We start from the raw sequence: 22,886 nt of genomic DNA on the forward strand, positions 1-22,886 counted from the left end.
TTCCAACCCAAACCATTCCATGATCGTGGGCCAGGAACCTGGCTGTGGCCCCAAAGGGCTCATGGGTGTGGTAATTGGCAAGAAGTGCCAATTCTGGGTGTTGGTAGAGATTTGGGAGACTCTCCAAGGTCTGTAACCCTCTGGGAACAACTGAAGCTGTAGATCCACCGAGGAGGTCTGTGAGTTCCTCAACAGCAGAGCTCTGCAGGGACCCTGGATGTGGCCTGTGCCAGACCCTGCCAGACACTCTGTCATGGGGAAGATGCTGTGGTGGAGCACCAGGAAGGTCTGCATGGAGAGCTGAGGTGGGAATCAGCCACTGGCCCTCCCCAACCAGCCCAGGCAGCTGGTTCATAGTTCAGGTTTCACCTGCCAGCACAGCTGATGCTTCGGGGGTGTCTGGTTGCCCATGGATGGGAGTGGGGAAAGCTGAGGATGGAGGGGATTGAGCAATGAGCAATCCCTGCCAAAGCTCCATGTCCAGCGTGGGAAGTGCAGTTCCTTCCATCCAGCCCTGCCCTCTCTCCACACGCTGTTTCTGGCTCTCATTTCTTTGGCAGAAAATTCACATTCTCATCCCCTCTCTCCTCCCCTCGGCTGTGGCAGCTCCTTTCCGTCACTTCCCCGCTTGTCCTCCTGCCTGTGGGCTGGAAGGGCCCCCGGAGCCTTTGAGGAGATGCTGCTGTGAAAACCATTGTCCCAAAGGAAGAGCCAGGAGCTCCAGGAGCTGCTGGTGCTGCTGCAAGAGGACACAGGCAAGGTAAATGTGGGTCCTTTGTTCTAGCTGGGAAGAGAGAAACTGCAGCTGAGACTGGGGGAGCAGCCACTGCTCCTTGGGAATGGAGGGGGCAGCTGGGCTGAGCTTTCCCCATGAGATTTCCTGAAATAAGCACTATTCTGTTTTTGAGTTAGTGAGATTCCTGCTCCGGCATCCCCTCCAAAGGAGGATTTGTGTGGGGCTCTGCCTTTGCCCCTGCTGTGGGCCAGCATTTCCTTCCTTGTGGGGAGCCTGGTGCCTGCCCAGGCTGAGTGAGCTCTCCTGTCCCGTGGTGATTCACAGGGATCACCGATCCCTGTCCCCTGCAGGGACACCCACACTGCTCTTGTGCCTCTGGCTTGGAGGTGCTGGTCCCCATCTCAGCTGTTCCCAGGGACATAAATCCATACCTGGCGTGAGAAGCGGGACTGGTGTTTGGGGTTACCTCCTGGAGGATGAGCTTTGGCAGTACCAGTCGTGGTGGCACGTCCCAGGGCCCCTCGAGTGGCGCCTGCGGTTGGGCAGATAAGCAGCAGCTTGTCCGGCCTTCTCCTTCCTGCCTTCCCTCTGCTGCTCCCTCTCGTGACTGGGATTTCTCCTCCTCCTCACCCCGTGGCAGCTGCATCCCCCAGGACTCTGCTCAGGCTGGGGATGTGGCCGTGGGCTCTGCTGGAGTGTGGAGCTTCACCTGCACAAAGGTAATTCCCTGCAGTGTGTCTCTGGGGGCTTGGCCGTCCGTCCGTCCATCCATCCATCCATGCACAGCAGAGCTGCTCCCGCCCTGCTGGCAGCTCCCAGGGCAGCAGAGGCACGGGAGCTGTCCCTGGCATGTGGAGATGCTCTCACCTGTGGCAGCCAAGGAGTTTCCCGTCCCATGCTGTCCCAGGGGAGCAGGATGGAAATTATAAAAATCCCTGCATTGTGCCTCTTTAATTTGACAGAGGGCAAGGATAGATGGGATATTGGGAAGGAATTCCTTCCTAGGGTGGCCAGGCCCTGGCACAGGGTGTCCAGAGAAGCTGTGGCTGCCCCTGGATCCCTGGAAGTGTCCAAGGCCAGGTTGAATGAGGCTTGGAGCAACCTGGAACAGTGGAAGGTGTCCCTGCCCATGGCAGGGGTGGAATGAGATGGTTTTGAGGTCTCTTCCAACCCAAACCAGTGTGGGATTCTATGATGTAGCTGAATTCCCTTTTCAATGTCCACTTACAGGGAACTCTGAACAACTCCTTTATATTTGTTTTCTTCTTCAAGTCTTGTAACTTTCTAAATTCTAATTTCTAAATTCCTAATTTCTAAACTTTAGAAACTAAAATTTCAAACCTGGCCAGAAGGAACCAGTCTCAGGGGCTGGAGGGGGGTGGCAGAGACTGACATAGGAGCCCTGTCCCGTTCCTGGGGATCTCACTGCATCCCTTGAGACTTCCAGCATTTATTTTTCCTTCTTGCCTTAAGTCTCTTTGGGGAGATTGTTTTCAGAGCCCGTACTCTGACCTCAATCCTCCCTTCTCTCTGGGGCTGCTGTTGCTCTTTGGACTGTGCCAGGTGGTGCCAGTGCTGGGGCAGTGGCACAGGTGGCACCAGGAGGAGGTGGCACCAGTTGGAGGCAGCCAGGTCAGTGTGGGGTGAGGAACCAGGTCCCTGTGCGGGCTCCCCCAGAGCCTGCACACAACAGGGAGGGCTCCCCAGAGCTCTGGGAGAGGAGGTGGGATGTCCAGGGTGTGCCATGGGCTGTGGTCCAGCCTGTGCCTGGGGTAAAGGGCTTCGGCACCTCTGGTCACATGCAGTTGTTTGTGATTTAAAAGAGATAGATCATAGAATTTGGGAGAGATCTTAAAGCTTGTCTCCTTCCATGCAGGGACATTTTCCACCAGTGCAGGCTGCTCCAAGCCCTGTCCAACCTGGCCATGGACACTTCCAGGGACAGAGCAACCACAGCTGCTCTGGGCACCCGCTGCCACCCCCCCACCCTCACAGGGAACAATTCCTTCCCAATATCAAATCTAAATCTCTTCTACTGATGCCTCCAAGGCCTTTGCTTGGAAGGTTGGAGTGAGATGATGTGGTTGGTGGGCATCTGCAGCCCTACTGGCTCTTTGCAGAGGTGACAGAGTGACAAATGTCTCCTGCAAAGACTCCCTGGGGTGCTCCCAGCAGTTTCTCTCCTAAAGCAGGTGTCGCTGCCATGTGTTCCTTTCACACAGGTGTGTTTTCCAGAGGACCTTTGGCTCGCCCCCTGTGCCAGGCCCCAGCCCTGGGATGCAGCCCGTGGCCCTGCAGAGCCTGTCTGAGCTGGAGAGGGCCAGTCTGCAGGAGCTGGCGCTGTTCCAGCTGCAGGAGAGGCTGCCCGTGGGGCATCTCAGCCTGGACCGAGGTACAGGGGGAGAGGAGGGACAGGATGGGAGAGGACAGGAGAGGAGGCTCCTGCCAAGGGGGGGGCTGAGGCTGAGCCATTCATGCTGCTCACCCCGACACCACAGTCTGGGACGATGGTTACGGAAAGACATTTGTGACATTTTGGTCCATTCTGTTTCTCATTCCTGCTTTATTCTGAGCCCCAAAGGCCTGATCAGCCTATGGAGGGGTTTGCGTGTCCTCAGCAGTGTGAGAACATGACCCTCCAACCCCCAAACCCAAACCAGATGTGACAGCTTGGCGAGGTCTCCACTGGGATTGTCTGAGTGCCCTTGGGGTGGGATGGGATTTGCTGTTTGGATCCATGGCCAGCACTAAGTCCTGATGCTGGAAAGGGGCTTGTGGGAGAGTGGATAATGCACTGGCACATAAAAGGGTGGATAAATTTAGGAGCTCCACAGGAACTGAGAACAGAGGCCCTGTCAGGGTTCCCAGGGCTGCCTGTGTCCCCCACCAGCAAACCCAGAGAGTTGTGGTTCCCAGACTCCTTCCCAAATTCACTTCTAATCCACTTGATGTGCCTCCTGTGTCCTGGGCCATATTTTGGCATCCCAGCAGGGCAGGGGATGCCACCAGCTCACCAGGTCTGGGGCTGGGGGTGCAGAGGGAGCCTGGGGGTCTCCAGCCCCGATTCCACTCCCAGCACCCCAGGGCAGGATGGAGGCCCCAGGTTCCCAGTGTCTCTGGGATCCTCTCCCAGGGACGGAGCATCTCCCAGTGCCCAGCCTCACACTGAGCACCAGCTGCTTGAGGTGACACCCAAGTCTGGCTTCCCACCTTAATATCCCAAAGATTTCATGCCATGAAATGGTGTCATGAAGAGTCCAGCACAGCTCCCCTCTCCTTCCCAGAACTCCCAGTTGCTCCAGGGCTGCAGCCCTGAAGGACTTTGACCACAAACATCCTGATTCCTTTTCTATTTTGTTTTATTTTGGACTGTTGTGATCCAGCTTGGAGTGACACCCTGCAGCAGCAGCTCCTCTAGGGACCAGTGCAGTGCCAAAAAAAGCCCCAAACCCCAATATTTCCTTCCTGGTTGGTCAGTGTGCTTCTGGATAATTTATGTTGGCTTCTACACTCATGTTCCTCATTCCAGCTGTCAGAGCTTTCCTCTAAGTCTTACAAAATAACCCAAACAAGAAGATATAAGCTGTTCCTAGGAAAAGAATTCCTCAGGAATGAAGAGTATGAGCCAGAATAGGGTGATGTGTCCTGGAAGGATTTAGGGTGGGCAGTGAGTGAATTCTCAGTTCACTGCTGCTGGATGTGTGAGGTGGGAGTCCTACAGAGTGGGATGGGATTTGTGATGGTATTTTGTTCAACTTTTTAAGTGTATGCTCTGTAAAACATTCCCAAAAGCCTTTCTGGGTCTCACTGCTCATGTAGAGCCATGGGGTCCCTCCACCCCTTCACCCACAGAGGATGGTGCCAGTCTCTGGGAATGTTATCCAGGCAGTGATGTCCATCTCCAGGGCTGTTCCCCGGGCAGCTGCTGCCCACTGTGTGTCCCAGGGGACTCCTGGATCCCCTCAGGGCCGTGGCTGTCACTGCAGTGTCACATGGCTGGAGGCTGCAGAGGGACAGGGAGCCTATTCTGAACCAGCCCCAAGACGCTGGTGCTGAACCTTCCCCTTCTCTTCTCCTCCCAGATGGCTCCAAAGGCATTAAATCCATCCGGCAGAAGCTGGAGAGCTTCTCGAAGGAGAAGAAAGGTGAGCAGCCTCACTTTTACCTGGGCTTTGGTCCCTGCTCTCAGGGGGAATGGGTGATTTTTGGAGGGGTGGGGAGAGATGGGAGAATCCAGCAGGGTGCTTCATCACAGTTGTTCTGCTCTTCTTGGAATGGCACAAGCTTGATGGAGTCTGGCAAGGTGTGTGGAATATGTGCAATGCATTTTCAAGGTGAACACCTACAAATGTGTCTTTCTGCCCATTTTGCCCCAATCTTGCTACCTCCAGTTCTATCTTAGCATCCCTTGAAGGACCTCATTGACAACCCTGGGGTACACAGAATCCCAGAGCAGAGCCAGGTGGGAATGAGCTTCCCCACACCAGTACAAAACCCGTTAAAAGAAACTACTGAAATTAATGCTTCATATTTTACTTAGAGTGTTTAGTAGAATGTTTAAACATATCAATCATTGTACCACATGCTGGTAGCAACTTAGTAGCTGTTTGATCTCTGTTTATGGTATAAGTGTTGTATAGTTTCAGTCCTTAAAGTTCCCAAAGAGGGAGTGATAACAAAGAAGCTTCATCCATAGCTGGAAGCTGCTTCTGAATGCATAATAGTAAGTCCATTAACTCAGATTTTGAAACATTACAGGAATTAGATTTGACCAGATTTTTAAGGTTTTAAGGTTTTTATAAACATCTCTAGGCAAATTGGACATCCTGTGTCCTAACCTGTTCCCTGAGGCTTACCTGATGTTGAACAACAAGCAAGTCCTTGTCGGATCTCTGTCCTCATCGAGCCAGTGACAAGGACAGAAATCCAACTTCTCTCTTCTTGCAAGAGTTATGATCCCAGGATTTGTGCTTCTCTCCACAACACTTTACAAAAATGACCTCAGGCCTTTCTGGCAGGTCTGGCAGTTTAGTTGAGTGATCTGCTCCTCACACAGGGCACCAATTTGTTGGACAGTACTCTCTTCTTGATCTAGAGATGGGACAACTGAGAGGCATTTTAAAAACTTTTATTCTATTTTCAGTCTCATGAGAAGGGTGAGACAATATCGATGTTATAATTCACGCCATCACCATCAGAAGCCAACTACTTCCTAATTACAATGCACTATGAGTGTTTCTTGGCCTATCAGCTTTTTGCTGTGCTATGCTGTAGATGCCTTAAAGCTAATAATCTCAAGTTACCCCTCATGGTCCTAATATAATGCATTTTTCATAGTTTTATTTCTCTAAAGTATCTACTATTTTTTGTAAGGTCATCTTTTGAAACTTTTTTCTAGCTCCATTTTTCTCTCAACAATATTTGTCTTATTCTATGGTATTTCGAAGTCAACATTTCTTGTCTCAAAGGCTGCATATGGATGTATACTGTGTGGACCTTCTGTCAGGCCCTGAGAATTCTCTACAAACCCATTTCTCACAGTTAGAATTTGGAAAGGATCTTTTGGTGATTTATGAAGTTGTTGTTTCATAGATGCCATGGCATCTTCATGGGGCTGTAGCCAGTTAAAGGAAGGAAACTACAGGAAAAACTGGGATGGGCTCCAACAAGCCTGCTGATGGAGACCAGGGCCCTGTGTCTCCTCCCTCTCCCCCCAGCACCCCATTTCCATGCCGTGCCCTCCCCCTTGGCTGTTTGGCACCCCACCACACCTTTCCTGCTCTCCAGGAGGAGCAGCTCCCTTTGGGTTTGCCTGGCTCCTTGGGAACGCACCATGCGCTCCGGGTGCTCCTGGGGGCAGGGCACGCGGGGTTCATCCGTGCAGCTCGCTCACTGCAATGCCTGTCCCTTGCTCCCGTATTTCCCCCAGAGTGCTCTCCCCACACCTTCGGGGTCCCGCTCCCCCAGGTCATCGCCAACGACCGCGCCTGCCGGCAGCTGCAAGAGGCTGTGGGCAAGAGCCGGCGGCTCTGCCTGGAGGTGGAGGCCACGGTGACGAGGTTCCGGGCTCAGAGGCAGAAGAGGTTGGGAATGGGCACCAGCTGTATCCGAGCACCCGACGGGGGCTGCCCAGAGGAGCCGCTTTCCCCAGCTCTTGTGGACAAGGGCTCCTGGAGCCAGCGGAGGGTACGGTCCCCAAAATGGGCTGTGGTGGTGCTGTGGGAGGGGGGCTTCTGAATTCGGCAATAAATGGGATTTTCCAGGATTTTTTCTTACTGACTGAGTTGGTTGTGTCCCAAGCTGGGCCGGTCACAGTCTCTGCTTGGGGAAACGTCCCCTGGTGATGTCCCCAGTCCCCTCAGAGATGGACTGTGAGAACTGGGAGGGCTTCACTAGCACAGCTCTTATGGAGCTGAGGTTACCAGGGGGGACATTTAAGGGTCCAGAGGACAGGGATGGATGGGATGTTGGGAAGGAATTCTTCCACATGAGGATGGGCAGGCCCTGGCACAGGGTGCCCAGAGCAGCTCTGGCTGCCCCTGGACTCCTGGAAGTGTCCAAGGCCAGGCTGGATGGGGCTTGGAGCAACTTGGGATAGTGGAAGGTGTCCCTGCCCATGGCAGGAGTGGCACTGGATGCTGCCCTTTCCCAGAAACCCGTGAGGTCACGGCAGTGATGGATCTGTGAGGTCATTCCTGCCACCTGCAAACACCCTCTGCTCCATCACAGGGGGCCATGTCCGTGGATTCCATCACGGACCTGAGTGACAACGCGTCCAAGCTGCTGGAGGCCCTGCAGCTCTCACACCCCCACGAGCTGGACCCTCGCAGGAGCCGGGGCAAGAAGAAGCCACTGAGCCTGAACCCCATCAGCTGGCAGGTGCCACGGATTGTGGACAGGTGCTGCACTCACCTTGAGACACACGGTAAGGGCTGGAAAAACTCCCTGTGTGTGGCCACCAGGACATCCTGGCCTGGCCACCCCCAAGGGGGCAGGAGGGCCGGGTTTAATGGGCACTGTGGGATTCACCCGAAGGTTGGACTCGATGTTCTTGGAGGTCTTTCCCCACCTGAATGCTTCTGTGAGTCCTGGGGCAGGGCATCTCCCAAAAAAGCCTCCTGTGGAGAGTCCTCTGGGTTGGATGCAGCACCAGAGGGGAATGTCACTGAGGAGGGAATATTGCTGTGTGTGTCAGTGACCATCCCTTGGTGCCTCAGCCTCTGCTGCACATCCAGCCCTCGCTCACAGTGACTGTAGGGATGGGATCTCCTCCCTTCCCACAGGCAATCCAAGGAAATCTCATGGCTCCACAGCCTTTCCTTTTCCTCACTGCCTGGAGAAGGGAAAGCCAAGCAGGAGAAGCCCTACATGGTGCTGAGGTGCTCCCAGGAGCAGCCAGAGTGGCAGGGAGCCATGGGAATGCACAGCATTAACCTCTCTGTCCCCCAGGGCTCCAAACTGTTGGCATCTTCCGTGTCGGGAGCTCCAAGAAAAGAGTCCAGCAGGTAAAGGGGGGCATTCACTGCATCCTCTGGCTGTGCCTTGTCAGGGATAGAGGCTTGTGTAGATGGGAATGGATAGAGCTGACATTGGTGTGGAGAGATCTGAAACAGACTAGAACTGACTGTGATTTTCATCCTTCCCATTTCTTCCATCTCCAAGCTGAGGGAAGAGTTTGACCGAGGGCTGGATGTTTTCTTGGATGAGCATCAGAGTGTTCATGATGTGGCTGCCCTGCTCAAAGAGTTTCTCCGGGATATGCCAGATTCCCTGATTCCCAGAGAGCTCTATGGAGCCTTCCTCAGCACAGCTAGTGAGTACCTGTGGAGCAGATCCTGCACAACCACAGGAGGATTTGTGTCAGGGGCACCTCTCACTTGGTCAGGTTGCTCCAAGTCCTGTCCAACCTGACTTTGGACACTGCCAGGAATGGATCCTTCCTCACCATCCTTCTTTTCCAAAGCCTCTGGACAGCGATGGGATGGGTGTTGTGCTCTCTGGCCACACGCAGTAGCGTATTCAGTGGGTTTGGTGGGGATTTTGTTTGATTTCCTTTGAATTGGACTATAAAAATCCCTCTGGTCTGTGACAGTCTGTGGCTGTGGGGCTGTGCAGTATCCAGCAACACCACAGCCTTTGCTGGGTTCTCCATCCCATGGGAGGAAGGGTGGCACAGCAGCCTGGCTCCCACCAGAGCTCATTCCCAAGCATGTGGAGGAGGGCTGGAAGTGCCTGGTGGGCTGGGACCCTCACTAACAGCTGCTCCCCAGCCCTGGAGGGGCCGGCCCAGCTGGACACCCTGCAGCTGCTGCTGTTCCTGCTGCCCCCGTGCCACAGTGACACCCTGCTCCGGCTCCTGCGCTTCCTGGCCAAGGTGGCCCAGCACGCTGAGAGCTCCTGGGACCCCGAGGGCCGCAAGGTAAGGCTGCTCCAGAGGAGCTGCCCGGGGAAAGGTGCTCGGGCTGCTGGGGCTGGAAGTGAGCGGAGCTGCTGCAAGCCTGGGTGAAGGCTTTGGGAAAAAACAAATCCTTCACAGAATCCCAGGGTCATTGTGGTTGGAAAGGTGGGAAGGTGAGGCAGGTGGGAATGGGATGAGTGTGTGTTCCAGCACCTCAAGCCCTTTGTGCTGGCCCTGCCACCAGCTCAGAGAGAACCAGACTGGACCCGGACCAACATCTCACCCTCACCTCACCCTTGTGTTCCTGCCCTGGGGTGGGTGAGGATATCCTGGGACATCCCATGCCACTACATCCACAGTCCACAGGCTCCTTTTGTGCTTCCTTGTAGATCCCAGGGAATAAAATGACAGTGTCAAACCTGGCTACAGTCTTTGGTCCCAACATCCTGCAGAAGGAGAAGCCTGGAGAGAAAGATGCTGGTGCCCTGAACTTTGAGGACAGTGCTGCCATAATCCTGGTGCTCCAGAGGCTGATTGAGCACCACCACTCCCTGTTCATGGTATATGGGGCTCCTCAGGGCAGCCCCTCCAGCCCCTCCTTCCCTCTGAACTCTTCCACAAGAGCAGCAGGGGAAGGATTTTGTCCCTGTCAGACAGGCACACTTTGGTCTGTGCCCATCTTCTGGGAAGGCTCCATTCTCTCTCCACCCTCCCACAGGGCACTCGCAGGGAGCAGTAAGAGTTCCCTCAGGTCTATTGGAATGTGACATTTCGTGTCCCCAAAAAGCCTTATAGCAATTTTTGGGGTCTGCAGGGAGCCAAAGGACTGGGGATAATGGGGGGAAAGCAGGGGCTGAGATCCTGCAGACCCTGGGAGGTGTGTGGGGTGTGACACCAACACGCTGGGTCTGTGACCACGTCCTGGGGTCCTTCCTTGGGTGTCTCTGCTCGGACTCCGTCCGAGAGGGGCCCCATGAGTGTCTCCCCAGGTGTCTCCAGAGTGGCCGTGTCTCCCCAGGTGTCTCCAGAGATGCAGTGTGACGTGCTGAGGAGGCTGTTCCAGACAGACCCTGATGTCATTGAGTACCTGCTGCGCAGGAAATTCCCTGACATGCCGTAAGTGCCCGAGGGGCTCCTCAGGGCACAGGGACAAGTGACAGCACGCCCTGCTCATCTTCCTCCAGCACTCTGGTGACGAGCTCCCCAGGAAAAGCCCTTCACACTCCATCCTTCCCATCGCTTAGAGCTCCCTGCTCTCCCTGTTTGCCCCTCAGCCTGTCCCAGCTCTCTCCAGAGCTCTGGTATCCACACAGGCTCCTGTCCAGCCCTCCCCTGCTCCTGCCTCTCAGTGTCACATGCTGATTCCTGCTCCACCACCAGCCTTCTCCAAACCTCCTCCATCCTTGGTGTCCACGTTTCCCTGCAGTCTTTGCCTGCCCTGTGTGTCTGTGTGGGGCTCTGTCCATACATCCACATTTCGGGTGCAAGATGGGACAGTCCCACTGAGGCTCAGAACAGGAGCTTCCCTAAGGTTAAGGATGGTGGCTGACAGGACCTCACGTCCCATAAGCTGGGTCCACCATGGCACATAATGCAGGAGGAGGTTTGTTCCCTGGGGTTGGAAGTAGGAAATGCTTGAAAACAGGGGATCCTGGGAAGTAGGGGATGCTCAAGAGCCTTCAGTAGAGCTGATGACTCTTCAGTAAACATTGTCCTGTGGGAAGGGTTTTCCCAGACCACAGGCCACTTCCATACCAGTTTGGATGGGGCTTGGAGCAGCCTGGTCTAGTGGAAGGTATCCCTGCCCATGGACTAGATGCTCTTCAAAGTTCCTTCCAACCCAAACCCAGGATTCTGTGATCCATGCTACAGCTTCTTTTTTGCCTTCACATTCCTTTTGGGACTTTCTGGAAATGGCAATCTTTGGGATCACTGCTTGAGCCCATTTGGGAGTGCAGTAGGTGGTAGAAGCATTTGCAAACAGCATCTCTCTATTTTTTGCTTCCTTAGGAGCCCAGAGTGTGAGGATCCCGGGCAGGACCTCGCTCTGTCCGCGCTGCCCGGCTGGACACACAGCCTGGAGCGAGGCTCGGTCTCCTCGGAGCTCTACAGCAATGTCTCCTTCCTAAACCTGGATGTTGGCATCTAGCAAGCCCTGGCCAGGCTCTCTGGAAAAAAAACAGGCAGCTTTTTCCAGCAAAACCCAGCCCCTGCCTCACTTTGGGGGCAGCCCCTGTGCCTGTGCCCTGGGGGCAGAGCTGTCCTCGGGAGTCACCTGCCAGGCTGGCATCTCCCTGTGTGTCCAACTGCTGCCACGTCCTCAGCACAGCCCTCCCCTGCCACCTCCTTCTCACAGGACCTCGGGGAATGGATTTCCATCCCTAGACCTGTGGGCACTCTTGGGAGGACAGGCTGAGGAAGCTGGGACTGCTCAGCCTGGAGAAGGGATGGCTCAGAGGGACCTTATCTGTGACCCTGTTCTTCTAAGTTCTTCTAAGCCTTCTGATGTTTACATTCTTGTAATGAAGTTTCTCACGCACTTTTATGTAAATAATTATTGTTTTACATTCTTCTCTAGAGGAGGAGAAATTTGATGGACTGTCTAGTGTCGTTGGAGAGGTAGCACTTTCATCCTCCAATCCACTGTCACTTTTGAAAGTCTATAAATATTAGAGTCAAGAAATAAACTTCCCTCCTTCTTCTTCTTCTCACCTTGAAGTTGCAGTATCCACATTATTTCGTGTCCTATTGTGACATCTATCCATGTATCCAAATGCTTTTGTAAGGGCCTGGAGGGACAGGACAAGGGGAATGGCTTCCCACTGCCAGGGGGCACGGCTAGATGGGATATTCAGAGAAATTCTTCCCTGTGAGGGTGGTGAGGCCCTGGCATAAGCCTTCCAGTGCACCAGGCTGCTCCATCCAGCCTGGCCTTCTGGCCTTGAATGTTTCCAGGGCTGGGGCAGCCAGAGCAGGGCACTTTTGGGGACCAAACAGTGCCTCTGCTAACAGTATTCCATATTCCACCACAGCCTGCACCCAGTCCTGGTCTGAAGGCGTCCAGACCTTCTCAGGTGCCCTGCTCAGGGCTGGGCTCTTATTTTGCAAAGGTCCCTTCCCTGCAGATCAGAACAGTAGGAATGGGTGGGGAAGCATTTCCTGGAGGAGCCTGTGGTGTGAGATAGCTGGTGAGACCCCCTGGGAGCTGATAAGCTCCAAAGAGCAGCAGAGTTGTTGTGTCTGGAGGAGCAGATAAATTTGGGACACCATGAGTCTGTGGAAGGTTCCAGAGGCCACTGGAACACTCAAGTGTCAGCTGTGAAACCAACATTGTGCCCAGCCACTGCTCTGGGTGGGATTGTACCTGCTGCAAGAGCAGCCCCCAGCCTTTCAAATTCCTTCCTAGGGTGGTAAAACACTGGCACAGGGTGCCCAGAGCAGCTGCGGCTGCCCCTGGATCCCTGGAAGCATCCAAGGCCTGGTTGGATGCGGCTTGGAGCAGCCCGGGTGGTAAAAGGTGTCCTTGCCCAGGACAGGGCATGGAACGGGATGGACTTTAAAGTCTCTTCCCACCCAAGCCATTCTGTGATTCCACGATTCTAGGATGGACCAAGGATGCTGACACAGGAGGCAGCTCTTTGCAGGAAAAGTGCTGTTGGATTTCACTTTCCCAGCACCACAACGGGGGCAGGGGGGCACGGGGAGCTCACTGGGAAGTGCCAGCTTTCTCTGGCTACTCCAGAACCATCAAAGTCGCCGTAGCGTGTTTATCCCTGGCAGTGCTGATGGGATATTGCTGGAAACTCCGCTTGAGGGCAGCCCGGCGCCGGCCTGGCCGCGGCCTCCTGCGGCTGCACAGAGATCGGCCTCGGCGGAGCAGCGCTGAGGAGCGCACGGGGCCGGCCCGGAGCCGCTCTGTCCCGCCCTCACGAAATAAACCCCCTCCCCAGGCAGCTCACATCTCCCTCACGGAGCCTTGGCGTGGCTCTGCACCCGCTCTGGAGGGGCTGGCTGGCTTTTGTCGTGCTCCAGGTTCTGTTTTCAGCGGCTTTTTGCCCCTGCAAGCCTTGGGGGTCACCTCAGAAACGATAGGGAAGGTTCTGTCCTGATCTTTCCTTATCCCCAGTGCTGGCACAGGAGGGGTTGCTGCTGTTGGGGGTGTCTGCTTTGGGGGGTTGGTGGCTGTCAGGAGCTGGTCACTGTTTTGGGGCTGGTCACTGTTTGGGGGGGGGTCATTGCTGTTTAGAGAGCAGTTGCTGTTTTTGAGGGCAGTTGCTGCTGTTGGGGTGGTTCTGGCTGGTTTTTAGCTCCAGCCCCACCAAAGCCCCCTTGAGCCCCTCAGACCAGTGGGGTTTCACAGGCAGAGCCAGGCCTAGGGCTCGTGTGAGGGTACAACAGGGAGTATCTGCAGGAGTGGGACCGGCTGCTCGGATTCAAGGGCGGGTTTAGAGTCAACAGAAAGAAAGCAGAGGCCGAGCTCCTCTTTCTTTAAACCCCTGTGTCTCCCTCATGCTGCTGACCAGGATCCAGGGCAGGGCCCAGACACAGAGCTCTGGGCTTGACAGTTCTCTGGAAAACCTGTGGGAGAGAATTGCGGAATTGTTGAGGTTGGAAAAGCCCTCCAAGAGCACCGAGTCCAACCATTCCCCAACACTGCCAAGGCCACCCCAACCCATGTCCCCAGGTGCCACATCCACACGGCTTTTAAATCCCTCCAGGGACGGGCACTCCACCACCGCCCTGGGCAGCTGTGCCAGGGCTGGACAGCCCTGTCCACGGAGGAATTTTCACCAATATCCAACCTGACCCTCCCCTGGCACAGCTTGAGCCCATCTGTCCCTTGTTCCCTGGGAGCTGAGCCCGAACCTTGTGTTCCACCTTCTGTCCGGGGTTTGTCAGGAGTGAGACCGGGCAGGGGACGTTTGGGGGTGTTTGTTCGGGGGTGTTTGTTAGGGGGTATTCGGGGGTGTTTGTTCGGGGATGTTTGTTAGGGGGTGTTCGGGGGTGTTTGTTCGGGGGTGTTTGTTCGGGGGTGTTTGGGGGTGACGCCGGGAGTCCCCCGGTCCCGCGCCGCCGTTTGAGGGGCGGAGCCTCCTGGAGACCCCGCCCAGCCCCCGGTGCGGGGCCAAAAGCGGCGGGAGCGGAGCAGGAGGCGCCGCTGCCGCCGGGACCCGAGCGCAGGGAGCCGAGCAGCCGGTGAGTGCCGAACCGAACCGAGCCGAACCGAACCGAACCGGGGGATGCCGCCTCCTCGGAACCTGCGAGGGGTTCCGCTCCTGTGTCCCCTCGCAGCCTCCCGGCAACCCCCGGGAGCGGGATGGAGCCGGGGGTCCCGGACTGCTCCGGCCGGGGACTGTGCCCTCCGCTCCTCCATGTGCCGCCCGGCTGGCCGCAGCAGCTGTGGCTGCCCCTGGATCCCTGGCAGTGCGCAAGGCCAGGCTGGACACTGAGGCTTGGAGCACCCTGGGCTGGTGGAAGGTGTCCCTGCCCATGGCAGGGGTGGAATGGGATGGGCTTTAAGGTTCCTTCCTGCTCAAACCCTTCTGGGATTCTATCAAGCCTGTGTAGGACCAGCTCTTACTGGGCTGGCCCAAGCCCAGCTGTGGGGTGAGCTGGAGGGAAGGCTGAGCTGTCTGAGGAGCCGGCTGTGCTCGGACCAGTGCTGGCCACTGCCTGCAGAGCCGGGACCTGGAGCCTGGCTCTGCCCCATCCCCAGCCTGGGCTGCTCCCAAGAGGCTCTTGCTGGCCCTGCCTGCCAGGTGGGTACCCCAACACCCCCGTGTTGCCCCCAGCGATGGCTGAGGAGCTCAGTGAGCTGCTGAGGGAGTTCGACGAAGTCATGGAGGACTTTGAACGTGGCCCTGCCAGTCAGTACCAGCAGCACCTGGAGGAGCTGAAGAGGAAGGCGGGACAGAGTGTGTATGACAGTGGCATCGATGAGCTGGAGAGTGAGTCTGGGCGGGGGTGAGGAGCCCTGGGGAGGATGGTGTCTGCCAGGGTGGGAAGCTCTGTGGTTCCTGCATGGAGCACATCTTCCTGCTGACGCTGCCTGACTCAGCCTGGTGGGCTGGATGAGCAATGGGGGGATGACCACTGGATATTGGCCCAGGACCTGCCAACATCTGCCAGGGCTTCTTATGCCAGGCAGGCTGCTGCAAAACCCTGAGAGGCTGGGGATAACCCAGTTCTCTGTAGTAACCCTGTCCTTGTAACTGTGCCCAGACAACCTCTGGTGCTCTTTGACCTGAGAAAGCAACTCAGTTCCATTTTTCCAAGCATTCCTAGAAGCAGGAGAGAAGCAGATGGGGTCTCCAAGAGTGTGCCACTCTGTGCCATGGGTGTGATTGAGCCATGTTCCTGCAAAGTGTTCATCAGGTGCCTGTGCCCAGGCCAGGACTGATGCTCTGTCTCCGCAGGTGCCAGCATGTCCCCAGGAAGCAGCCTCAACTCCAGTGAGGAGCACCTCAACAGCCCAGCTGACACTTATCCCACCAAAGGTGAGCCTGGCCCTACCCAAAGGGGTTTGCAGGGCTTCCTTCTCTGTGCTCAGCTGGGTTTGGCAATGACAGCCAGCCCTGGATAGGGGGGGTGCCAATGGGGCCCTACAGAGTGGGAATGAGCCCTTGTGTCCTGGCAGGAGCCTGGAAGGGGCAGAAGTTAGATTGGGATTTTCCCAGCTGAGGCTGGACTGGCTGGGTCAGACACAGCTGGAGCAGCTGTGCTAGGAACGGGGGGTTGGGGTCTCTCCTCTCCCCAGTGAGAGGGGGAATGGGAAGACCTGACTGTGTTTTTCCCCACTAGCAAAGCTTGGAGACACGCAGGAGCTGGAGGAGTTCATCGCAGACCTGGATAAAGCCTTGGAGGGTACGTGCCCAGCCTTGATCCCTGCACTTCCCACAGGATGGGACACCTGGGCTGGGGCTCCTCCCCTGCCCCTGACTTGGCACAGCCTGGCCAGCACCTCCTCTGCCTGGGGGGTCCCACTGCAGGGGACTTGGAACTTGATTTTGGCTGCAGTGGTGGAACCCTTCCATCCTTCCTTTTGGGGAGGGGCTCATGGATGTCACCTCCCTCTTCCAGCTTTTTCAGCTTGGGAAGAAATTCCATGGCTTAAGTGTCTTCCCCCTCTGCTGCCTCAGTTTCCTCAGATGAGGTGCAATGCTGGTGCCTGAGGGAGGGGACTGGGGACATGAAGGCTGGGTTAGTCCTGGCAGTGAAGCCCAACAGCACAACCTGCAGAGCTGTTGATGTTTTGGGGAAGATATACAGAAACCTATGGCTCTCTGCCTGCAGCCTCCCTCCGGCTGCAGCTCAGAGGCTGCGCTTTATCTGGGGGCAAGGTGAGCAGGAGGAAAAAAGGGATCTTCCCTTGTGGTGTATCCTAACCTACCCCATCAGGAGGGAGGAGAGTGGGCCTGTGTGGTGGCAGGGAGGGCAGTCCCAGGCTGTTGGTCGTGCTCTCCTCCTCCAGATGTTTCCCTCTGGTAAGAGTCTGGGGGTGTCCCTGTGAGGCGGGACGATGCTGTGCTGGGCATCTCTGGCATCTGTACCTAGCAGCCTTGGAGAGTTTGGCTGCTCCCCAATGGCTGCTTTGCTGGGGAAACCGAGGCAGAGCCCACTTCCTCCCACAGGGGCCCTGTGTGACGGGCTGGAGGCAGAGAGAACCTGATTAAAAAACCATTTCCCCCCACGCAAACTTTGTAAGGCACAGTTCTGCTATCTGTTCCCATCCCTGGTGTCCAAAATGAGGTGGCTGGTGGGAAGTGTTCCTTTGCAGGCCCCAGCCCTGTTGGGAGGGAGGGAGGGGACCAGAGCTGACCCCCTGCCCCAGATTTCTGCTCTAACCCTGCAGACTGTCACCATCTTCTGTGTCATCCTGCAGAGATGTGAGCTGTGCGGTGGAATCCGGAGAGGAGCAGCCCCAGCCCTGAGTCTCCCTGATGCTGCCTCTGCTTCTGCACCCCTGGCTGGGGTGGGGATGGCTCCGGGGACAGGGACGGGCAGTGGGGACGGACCCGGCCACGGGACGACGGTGGCAAGGCCCTGCCAGCGCCAGGAGGGGACAGCCCTGGGCAGGCACCTGGCCCTGCCCGCGTGGAGTCTGGTGGCTCTGGGGACCAAGGGGTTTGAGGGGGGAGCTGGGCTGCTGCTGAAGCCCCCACCGTGATTTTGGGGAAGATCAGCTTGCAGGACATCAACGTGATCTCAGCATCCCCCCCTGGCTGGGAAGCCTGATTCCTTGGTGGCATCTGTCACTGCTGACCTTTGCTTTGCATGGGGAGCCCCAAATCGGGCCCCTCTCTGCCCCCCAAGTGCCTCTGCCCCAGCTGCTGCTGTAAATACTGTAAAAAATATGTTTTGTGCTGTACAGAGGGGACATGGTTCTGTGAACAGGATTTTAAACCTCTGCCTGTGTCCATCTTTTTCCCATTGGCAGGGTGGGAGCAGGGATGCCTGGGACTGCCAGCTGGTGGGACTGGCATCGGAGAAGGGGGAAACCTCAGGGAAGCAAGTTCAGCAGCACGTGCCTGGCTAAAGAGGAGTGTCAGGAATCCCCTGTCCTGCCTCCCCCATGGTGCTCGGACAGTGGGGAGTGGCAGAGGGCACAGAGTCTGTGCCTTTCCCCACCTGCTCAGGGACATGGACTACTGCCTGTCATCCTTCTGGCATGGAGGGCCCTGCTCCGGGGCTCCTGTTTCCAAAGGGAGGGGCTCTGGTGCCACTTCCCCTGATCTTGCCCCTGTCAGCAGCCCAGGAACAAGGCTCAGGGATGTGGGTTTGCAGCCCTCTGCCAAGCTGAGCTTTGAGTGAGGTTTGGCCTTGGATGGGATGATGGGTCCCCCAGGATTCCCCCTGTCTTTCCTCCTGGAGTTTCCCATCCCCGGGAGGTGCCACCAGGATGACAGAAGAGGAACCTGTGGCTCTGCTTGTGCCCCTCTCTCCCTCTGATCTTCACGTGGAGCAGAGTCACATGTGGCTCTGCTGCAGCTTGTGTGAGCAGGAAATAGACAGTTTCAGTTTGTGCCCTCATCCCTGGTCCATCGTGCTGAGCAGGAGGATGTTGGACACCCCCTCTGCCAGCCCCAGGACTCAGTGCTGCTGAGGAGGCTCTGAGCACACATAGATCCCAGCCTGGTAGTGCTGCTCCAGCAGGAGGGTGGCAGTCCCTGGGGAGGGCTGCCAAGGGGACACTCTGGGCTGTTGCTGTCCCCATGCTGTGTGATGTGACCACTGATGTCTGTTCCAAATGGAGCCCGAGGGGCAGCCAGGAGATGGGGGTGAGTGTGTGCCAAGGTGGTGACACTCAGAGACGTCTGTGACACAGGGATCTGCCCGTGATCCTCTGTGGGGGCACACAGCCCCCATCACTGGGGCCAGGGTGGTGTGGGGACTGTCCCACTGTGCTGATGGCAGCAACCCCTGTGTCACTGAGGGCGTTTTTCCCCTCTGAGTCACTGCAGTCAGCGTTTTGCCCTCGCTGTCTTGCTCTGACTCTGGCGTCTGTTCCACCCCTGCTCCTGTTCTGTCCCCGGGCAGCACCAGCTCCTCCCCAGCCTGGGCAGGAAGGGGCTTTAAACCCATCCCAGTCATCACGGTCCTGATGGGTGACAGAATGCTCGGGCTGTTACTGTCTCCAGGTCCCATTCACCCCCTTCCACCCCCACAGCAGTGACAAATGTTGCCAAGCTACAGAAATAAATATTTTCCAGCCCCAAATCTGCTGAGGCTGAAAACCCCCGCAGCCACAGCACAGCTCTGGGGACGCTCTGGGGGTTTGTTTGTTGTGGGGGTTGCCAGGAGCAGTTTGGGGTGTTACTCCGGGCTCCTCCAGCCCCTCAGGATTGGGATGGGTGGGAGCTGCCCCTGTCCCATGACTGAGCTGTCCCATCAGCACAGGAGCCCCTCCTGCCCCAGTGACACAGACTCAGCCTCTGCTAGGGTTGGGGCTGGGGGTCCAGGGGGTGTCACTGGGCTCTCCCCAGTGCCAGTTCTATGTGTGGGGTGACAGAGGTCCTAATGCCAGCCCTGTCCTGCCCAGCCTGTGCTGATAGCAGATCATCCTCCACTGCTGGACTGCCCAGGGCAGTGGTGGAACCCCCACTCCTGGAAATATTAAAAAAAAACATGTGGATGTGGCGTTTGGGGACATGGATTAATGGTGCCTTTGGCTGTGCTGGGGGAACAGTTGGACTTGATGGTCTTGGCGGGCTTCTCCCACTTAAATGATCCCACGATTCTGTGGCTTCTGCACATTGCTGAAGCAGCTGCCTTTGGGCACAGAGGCCCTTCTGCAGGGACAGGGGGCAGATTTTTTTTTTTCCTGAGAACCCCAGCAAGAGCTTGGGGACACACCAGAGTGGCCCTGAGATGGAGGTTGTGACATCCACTGACCCATGGAGGAGCAGTTGTCCAAGGGCTGTTGGACAGCCCAGGAGGAACCCTGACTTTGCTCCCACACTCACGGGGATGTAAGGCTGAGGGTCTGGGTGGTCCATGAGCTGGAGGGTCTGGTGTGTAGGAATGTCTGTGGGTCAGAGGGTCTGTGGGTTGCAGGGTCTGTGGCCCTGCACGTGCCCTGGAGGTGCTGCAAAATCAATCAGAGCGAACACGCACGTCCTGCAATACAGGCAGTTCCTCCCCAGGGTCCTGCTCCCCACAGCAGGAAAAGCATCCAACGCAGCCCTGGCCAGGCTGGAGTGGGGCTGTGCTGCTGCACAGGGCCACCAGTGAAGCCGTCACTGCTCCCTGCTGCAGTCCCCAAGGGCCCCCGGGTGTTTTCTCAGAAGCAGCGGCAGCGGGAAGTGGGTAACCGAGTGAGGCAGCTGCACAAGCTCGGCGCCCACAAGCCTGGCTCCCTGTGGCTCCTCTGCAGCCCACGGGGGCGTTTGCCAGCGGAGCAGGCGCTGCGTCCCACACATTTTCTCCCATGGTCCCCAGTGAGCCCTTTTTCTGGGCTGGGGGATGCAGCTCTGGCTTGGAGCAGATCTCCTGCCTTCCTGGGCACCCAGAAGGACCTGCTGGGACATGGAGGTGACAGCTTCCATCTGGCAGCCAGTCACCTCCTTCCTGTACTGCATGGAGGGCTCACTGCAGGGACCACCTCAGGGCAGGTGCTGCCTGTATCTCCCTGCTTTCCCCCACTCTCATACCTCCAGGAAAAAGGGATGGAGGGATGCATCCCTCAAGGCAGGACTGCCGTGCGCATAGCAGGGGGCTGATGGAGCTGGAGAAGCTCCTCACCCTGCCCAGGTGTGATGTTCCTCAGTGAAGTTGCTCCCACCTGGAAGGATCTCCCCAGCCACTGAGGGGGCAGAAAGAGTCAGCAGAGTTCCCCTAAAAGAAGTTGTTGCCACTCTGCAATTTGGAGAGGAACCTCAGCTTTCTGGGGAGGGGAAGTCCCCGGCTGCCCAGACGGTCTTGCTGTGATAGTGGAAGAGGCTGTAACTATTTTGGGAGATAACGTAACCCCAGGGATGTCACAGGCTTTCTGTCCTGTAAAGCCCCCTCACATATTTTTCTGGAGTCCCAGAATGGTTTGGGTTAAAAGGGACCTTAAACTCCATCTTGTTCCACCTCTGCCATGGCAGGGACACCTTCCCCTGTCTCAGGCTGCTCCCAGCCCCAGTGTCCAGCCTGGCCTTGGGCACTGCCAGGGATCCAGGGGCAGCCAGAGCAGCTCTGGGCACCCTGTGCCAGGGCCTGCCCACCCTGCCAGGAAACAATTCCTCCCCAATATCCCATCCATCCCTGCCCTCTGGCAGTGGGAAGCCATTCCCTATTGTCCTCTCACTCTTTGTTCTTGTCCCCAGTCCCTCTCCAGCTCTCTTGGAGCCCCTTTGGGCTCTGGAAGGGGCTCTAAGTTCTCCCTGGAACTTCCTTTTCTCCACGTGAGCAGTCCCAGCTCTCCCAGCCTGGCTCCCGAGCAGAGGGGCTCCATCCTTTGGAGCATGGAGGGATTTTTCCACATTTACAGAACAGGGAGCATTTGGGCCCTTTTGGGTTTGCCAGGGATTGCTGCTGCACCCCAGGGCTGGGAGGATCCTCTGCAGCGCTGGGGCTTCACTGACTCCTGATGCCCCTGGGGAGCCTCCGTGTGACCTCCAGCTGCCCATGGGACAGGAGAGTTCCCCCTCCCAGGGATCCCAGCCCCCACGGATGGAAGGAGAGCCTCCCCCGAGTCCCTGGCGAGGTTCAGAGCGTGGCGGGCGCTGTCATCAGAGGTTGGTGTTGCTTCCTCCGGCCGCTGTTCCCCGCTCAGCCTCTGACCTCATCCCGCAGCTATCCAAAGAGACAATGCCGGTGGCGGTGGCCAGCACGGTATCCTGTCCCCTCGTGTCCCCCCCGTCCGGTCACTTCCCGGGATTGTTCTGCTCCCTGGCCGCGCTGTCCCCCGGGAGCGGGCAGGGACGAGCCGCACGGGCCGGTGGCCGCTGGAGCTTTGCCCAGCTGGAGCACGGCTGGGGCAGGGATGGAGCAAGGAGAAGTCATCCCGTCCCTGAGCTTCCTCCTGCCACCCTCTGCTCTGCCAGGAGCTGTCCTAGCGCCACCAGCCCTGTTCCCATGGCAGACAGAGCCTTGGTGTGACGGTGCCGAGCCTGAGCCGGGTCGGGCGAGCCCGGGGACAGCGGGGTCGTGGCTGCACCGGGCCGGGCTCCCTGCTGCCTTAGTGGCAATAGCCTCAGAGCTGAACCGGCTAGGCTAACACCATGAGAATGCAGCCCCGTGTCACCATTCCCTGGCTCCAAGCCTCCATTCAGGCAGGGGCTGAGCCTGCAAATACCCTCCTCACCATAATCCCCGATTTCTGTGCCTAGAGTCCAGCAGCTTGCTCCAGCAGCGATCTTTGGACCTGGAATATTTGCTTGTTCCCATGCAATTCTTTGTGTTTTGGGAGCACAGTGCCCAGCCATGCTCCTTCCTCGCTGTGTCCCACCTGTCCCTCTCGTGTCCTGCCTGTCCAACCGCTGTGGGGAATGTTTAGATTGTAAAGTTCAGCTTGTAAAGCTGAATATTTCAGATTGTAAAGTTCAGCCCTTTTCCCATTTGGCTGTGATATTTACTCGTTTTGGGATATGTTCATGGAATCCAAGACTAGTTTGGGTTGGGAAGGGACTTAAAAGATCAAGTTCCACCGCCTGCCCTGGACAGGGACATCTTCCACTGTCCCAGGCCACCCCAAATCTCAATGTGCAGCTTGGCCTCGGGCACTGCCAGGGATCCAGGGTCAGCCACAGCTGCTCTGGGCACCCTGTGCCAGGGCTGCCCACCCTCACAGGGAAGGATTTCTTGCTGATATCCCGTCTACCCCTGCCCTCTGTCTGTTTGAAGCCATTATTCCTGGCTCTCTGCTGGCTCCAGCTGCATTCCAGCTGTCAGCCCTGGAAGGCCAGTGCTGGGTGGGCATTGCTGGCAGCCCCTCTGTACAGAGGCCAGGGGGATGAGGCATCCTGCTGCTCATCCCTGCTGCCGTGCGTGCTCTGCAGCATCCCTCCTTCCCTCCTTCTCTCCTCCCTGCCTGTTCTTGGTGTGGTCAGCTCAGATCCCCCTGATCCCTCTGGGACAGCAGCTCTGGCCTGGCACTTTCAGTAGGGGCTGCACCAGGAGCTGGTTTTGTCCTCCCTGAGGGTTGCCCTGGTTTGTCCCAGCCAGGGAAGCAGCAGGGAAAGCAGAACCTCTTCCCTGAGTGCCCTCTCCAAGTGGGGTGCTGGATCCAGGGTGGCCCAGAGCATTCAGGGATGGCTCCTGGAGCAC

The 22,886-nt window shown here is 57.1% G+C and overlaps 2 protein-coding genes across 8 annotated transcripts; both read left to right on the forward strand.

Moving 5' to 3' along the window:
* The first annotated feature begins 35 nt into the window (after nucleotides 1-35).
* On the forward strand, nucleotides 36-11,816 carry ARHGAP36 (Rho GTPase activating protein 36). 5 transcript variants are annotated; one of them, XM_041484582.1, is made up of 11 exons: nucleotides 36-760; nucleotides 2,959-3,128; nucleotides 4,819-4,881; nucleotides 6,666-6,922; nucleotides 7,466-7,661; nucleotides 8,186-8,241; nucleotides 8,399-8,549; nucleotides 9,007-9,155; nucleotides 9,524-9,694; nucleotides 10,153-10,250; nucleotides 11,145-11,816. In XM_041484582.1, the coding sequence occupies exons 1-11, from the start codon at nucleotides 453-455 to the stop codon at nucleotides 11,281-11,283; spliced, it is 1,758 nt and encodes a 585-aa protein (XP_041340516.1). In that variant the 5' UTR covers nucleotides 36-452; the 3' UTR covers nucleotides 11,284-11,816. The 5 variants fall into 5 exon arrangements, with proteins under 5 accessions (XP_041340516.1, XP_041340520.1, XP_041340521.1 ...); XM_041484586.1 differs by having other exon boundaries at nucleotides 6,704-6,922; XM_041484583.1 differs by lacking the exon at nucleotides 36-760 and adding an exon at nucleotides 1,341-1,455.
* Nucleotides 11,817-14,174: 2,358 nt separating this feature from the next.
* LOC121362853 (regulator of cell cycle RGCC-like) lies at nucleotides 14,175-17,541 on the forward strand. 3 transcript variants are annotated; one of them, XM_041484736.1, is made up of 5 exons: nucleotides 14,175-14,330; nucleotides 14,927-15,082; nucleotides 15,551-15,631; nucleotides 15,936-15,998; nucleotides 17,017-17,541. In XM_041484736.1, exons 2-5 carry the CDS (start codon nucleotides 14,929-14,931, stop codon nucleotides 17,022-17,024), a joined length of 306 nt encoding a protein of 101 aa, XP_041340670.1. In that variant the 5' UTR covers nucleotides 14,175-14,330; nucleotides 14,927-14,928; the 3' UTR covers nucleotides 17,025-17,541. The 3 variants fall into 3 exon arrangements, with proteins under 3 accessions (XP_041340670.1, XP_041340666.1, XP_041340667.1); XM_041484732.1 differs by lacking the exon at nucleotides 17,017-17,541 and adding an exon at nucleotides 16,766-16,933; XM_041484733.1 differs by lacking the exon at nucleotides 17,017-17,541 and adding an exon at nucleotides 16,766-16,938 and having other exon boundaries at nucleotides 14,240-14,330; nucleotides 14,894-15,082.
* The last annotated feature ends 5,345 nt before the right edge of the window (nucleotides 17,542-22,886 follow it).

The sequence above is a fragment of the Pyrgilauda ruficollis genome, unplaced genomic scaffold, assembly GCF_017590135.1.
Source record: "Pyrgilauda ruficollis isolate IOZ18807 unplaced genomic scaffold, ASM1759013v1 scaffold67, whole genome shotgun sequence".
Taxonomy (NCBI): domain Eukaryota; kingdom Metazoa; phylum Chordata; class Aves; order Passeriformes; family Passeridae; genus Pyrgilauda; species Pyrgilauda ruficollis.

What these genes read in the sequence shown, in the direction of transcription:
- ARHGAP36 (XM_041484582.1), top strand. Translation starts at nt 453, where the DNA reads ATGAGCAATCCCTGCCAAAGCTCCATGTCCAGCGTGGGAAGTGCAGTT. An exon ending in CACTCACCTTGAGACACACG is followed by an intron (nt 7,662 to 8,185) that starts GTAAGGGCTGGA and finishes TCTGTCCCCCAG; the next exon opens with GGCTCCAAACTGTTGGCATC. An exon ending in ACCACCACTCCCTGTTCATG is followed by an intron (nt 9,695 to 10,152) that starts GTATATGGGGCT and finishes GTGTCTCCCCAG; the next exon opens with GTGTCTCCAGAGATGCAGTG.
- LOC121362853 (XM_041484732.1), top strand. Translation starts at nt 14,929, where the DNA reads ATGGCTGAGGAGCTCAGTGAGCTGCTGAGGGAGTTCGACGAAGTCATG. An exon ending in TGGCATCGATGAGCTGGAGA is followed by an intron (nt 15,083 to 15,550) that starts GTGAGTCTGGGC and finishes CTGTCTCCGCAG; the next exon opens with GTGCCAGCATGTCCCCAGGA. An exon ending in CCTGGATAAAGCCTTGGAGG is followed by an intron (nt 15,999 to 16,765) that starts GTACGTGCCCAG and finishes TTCCTCCCACAG; the next exon opens with GGGCCCTGTGTGACGGGCTG.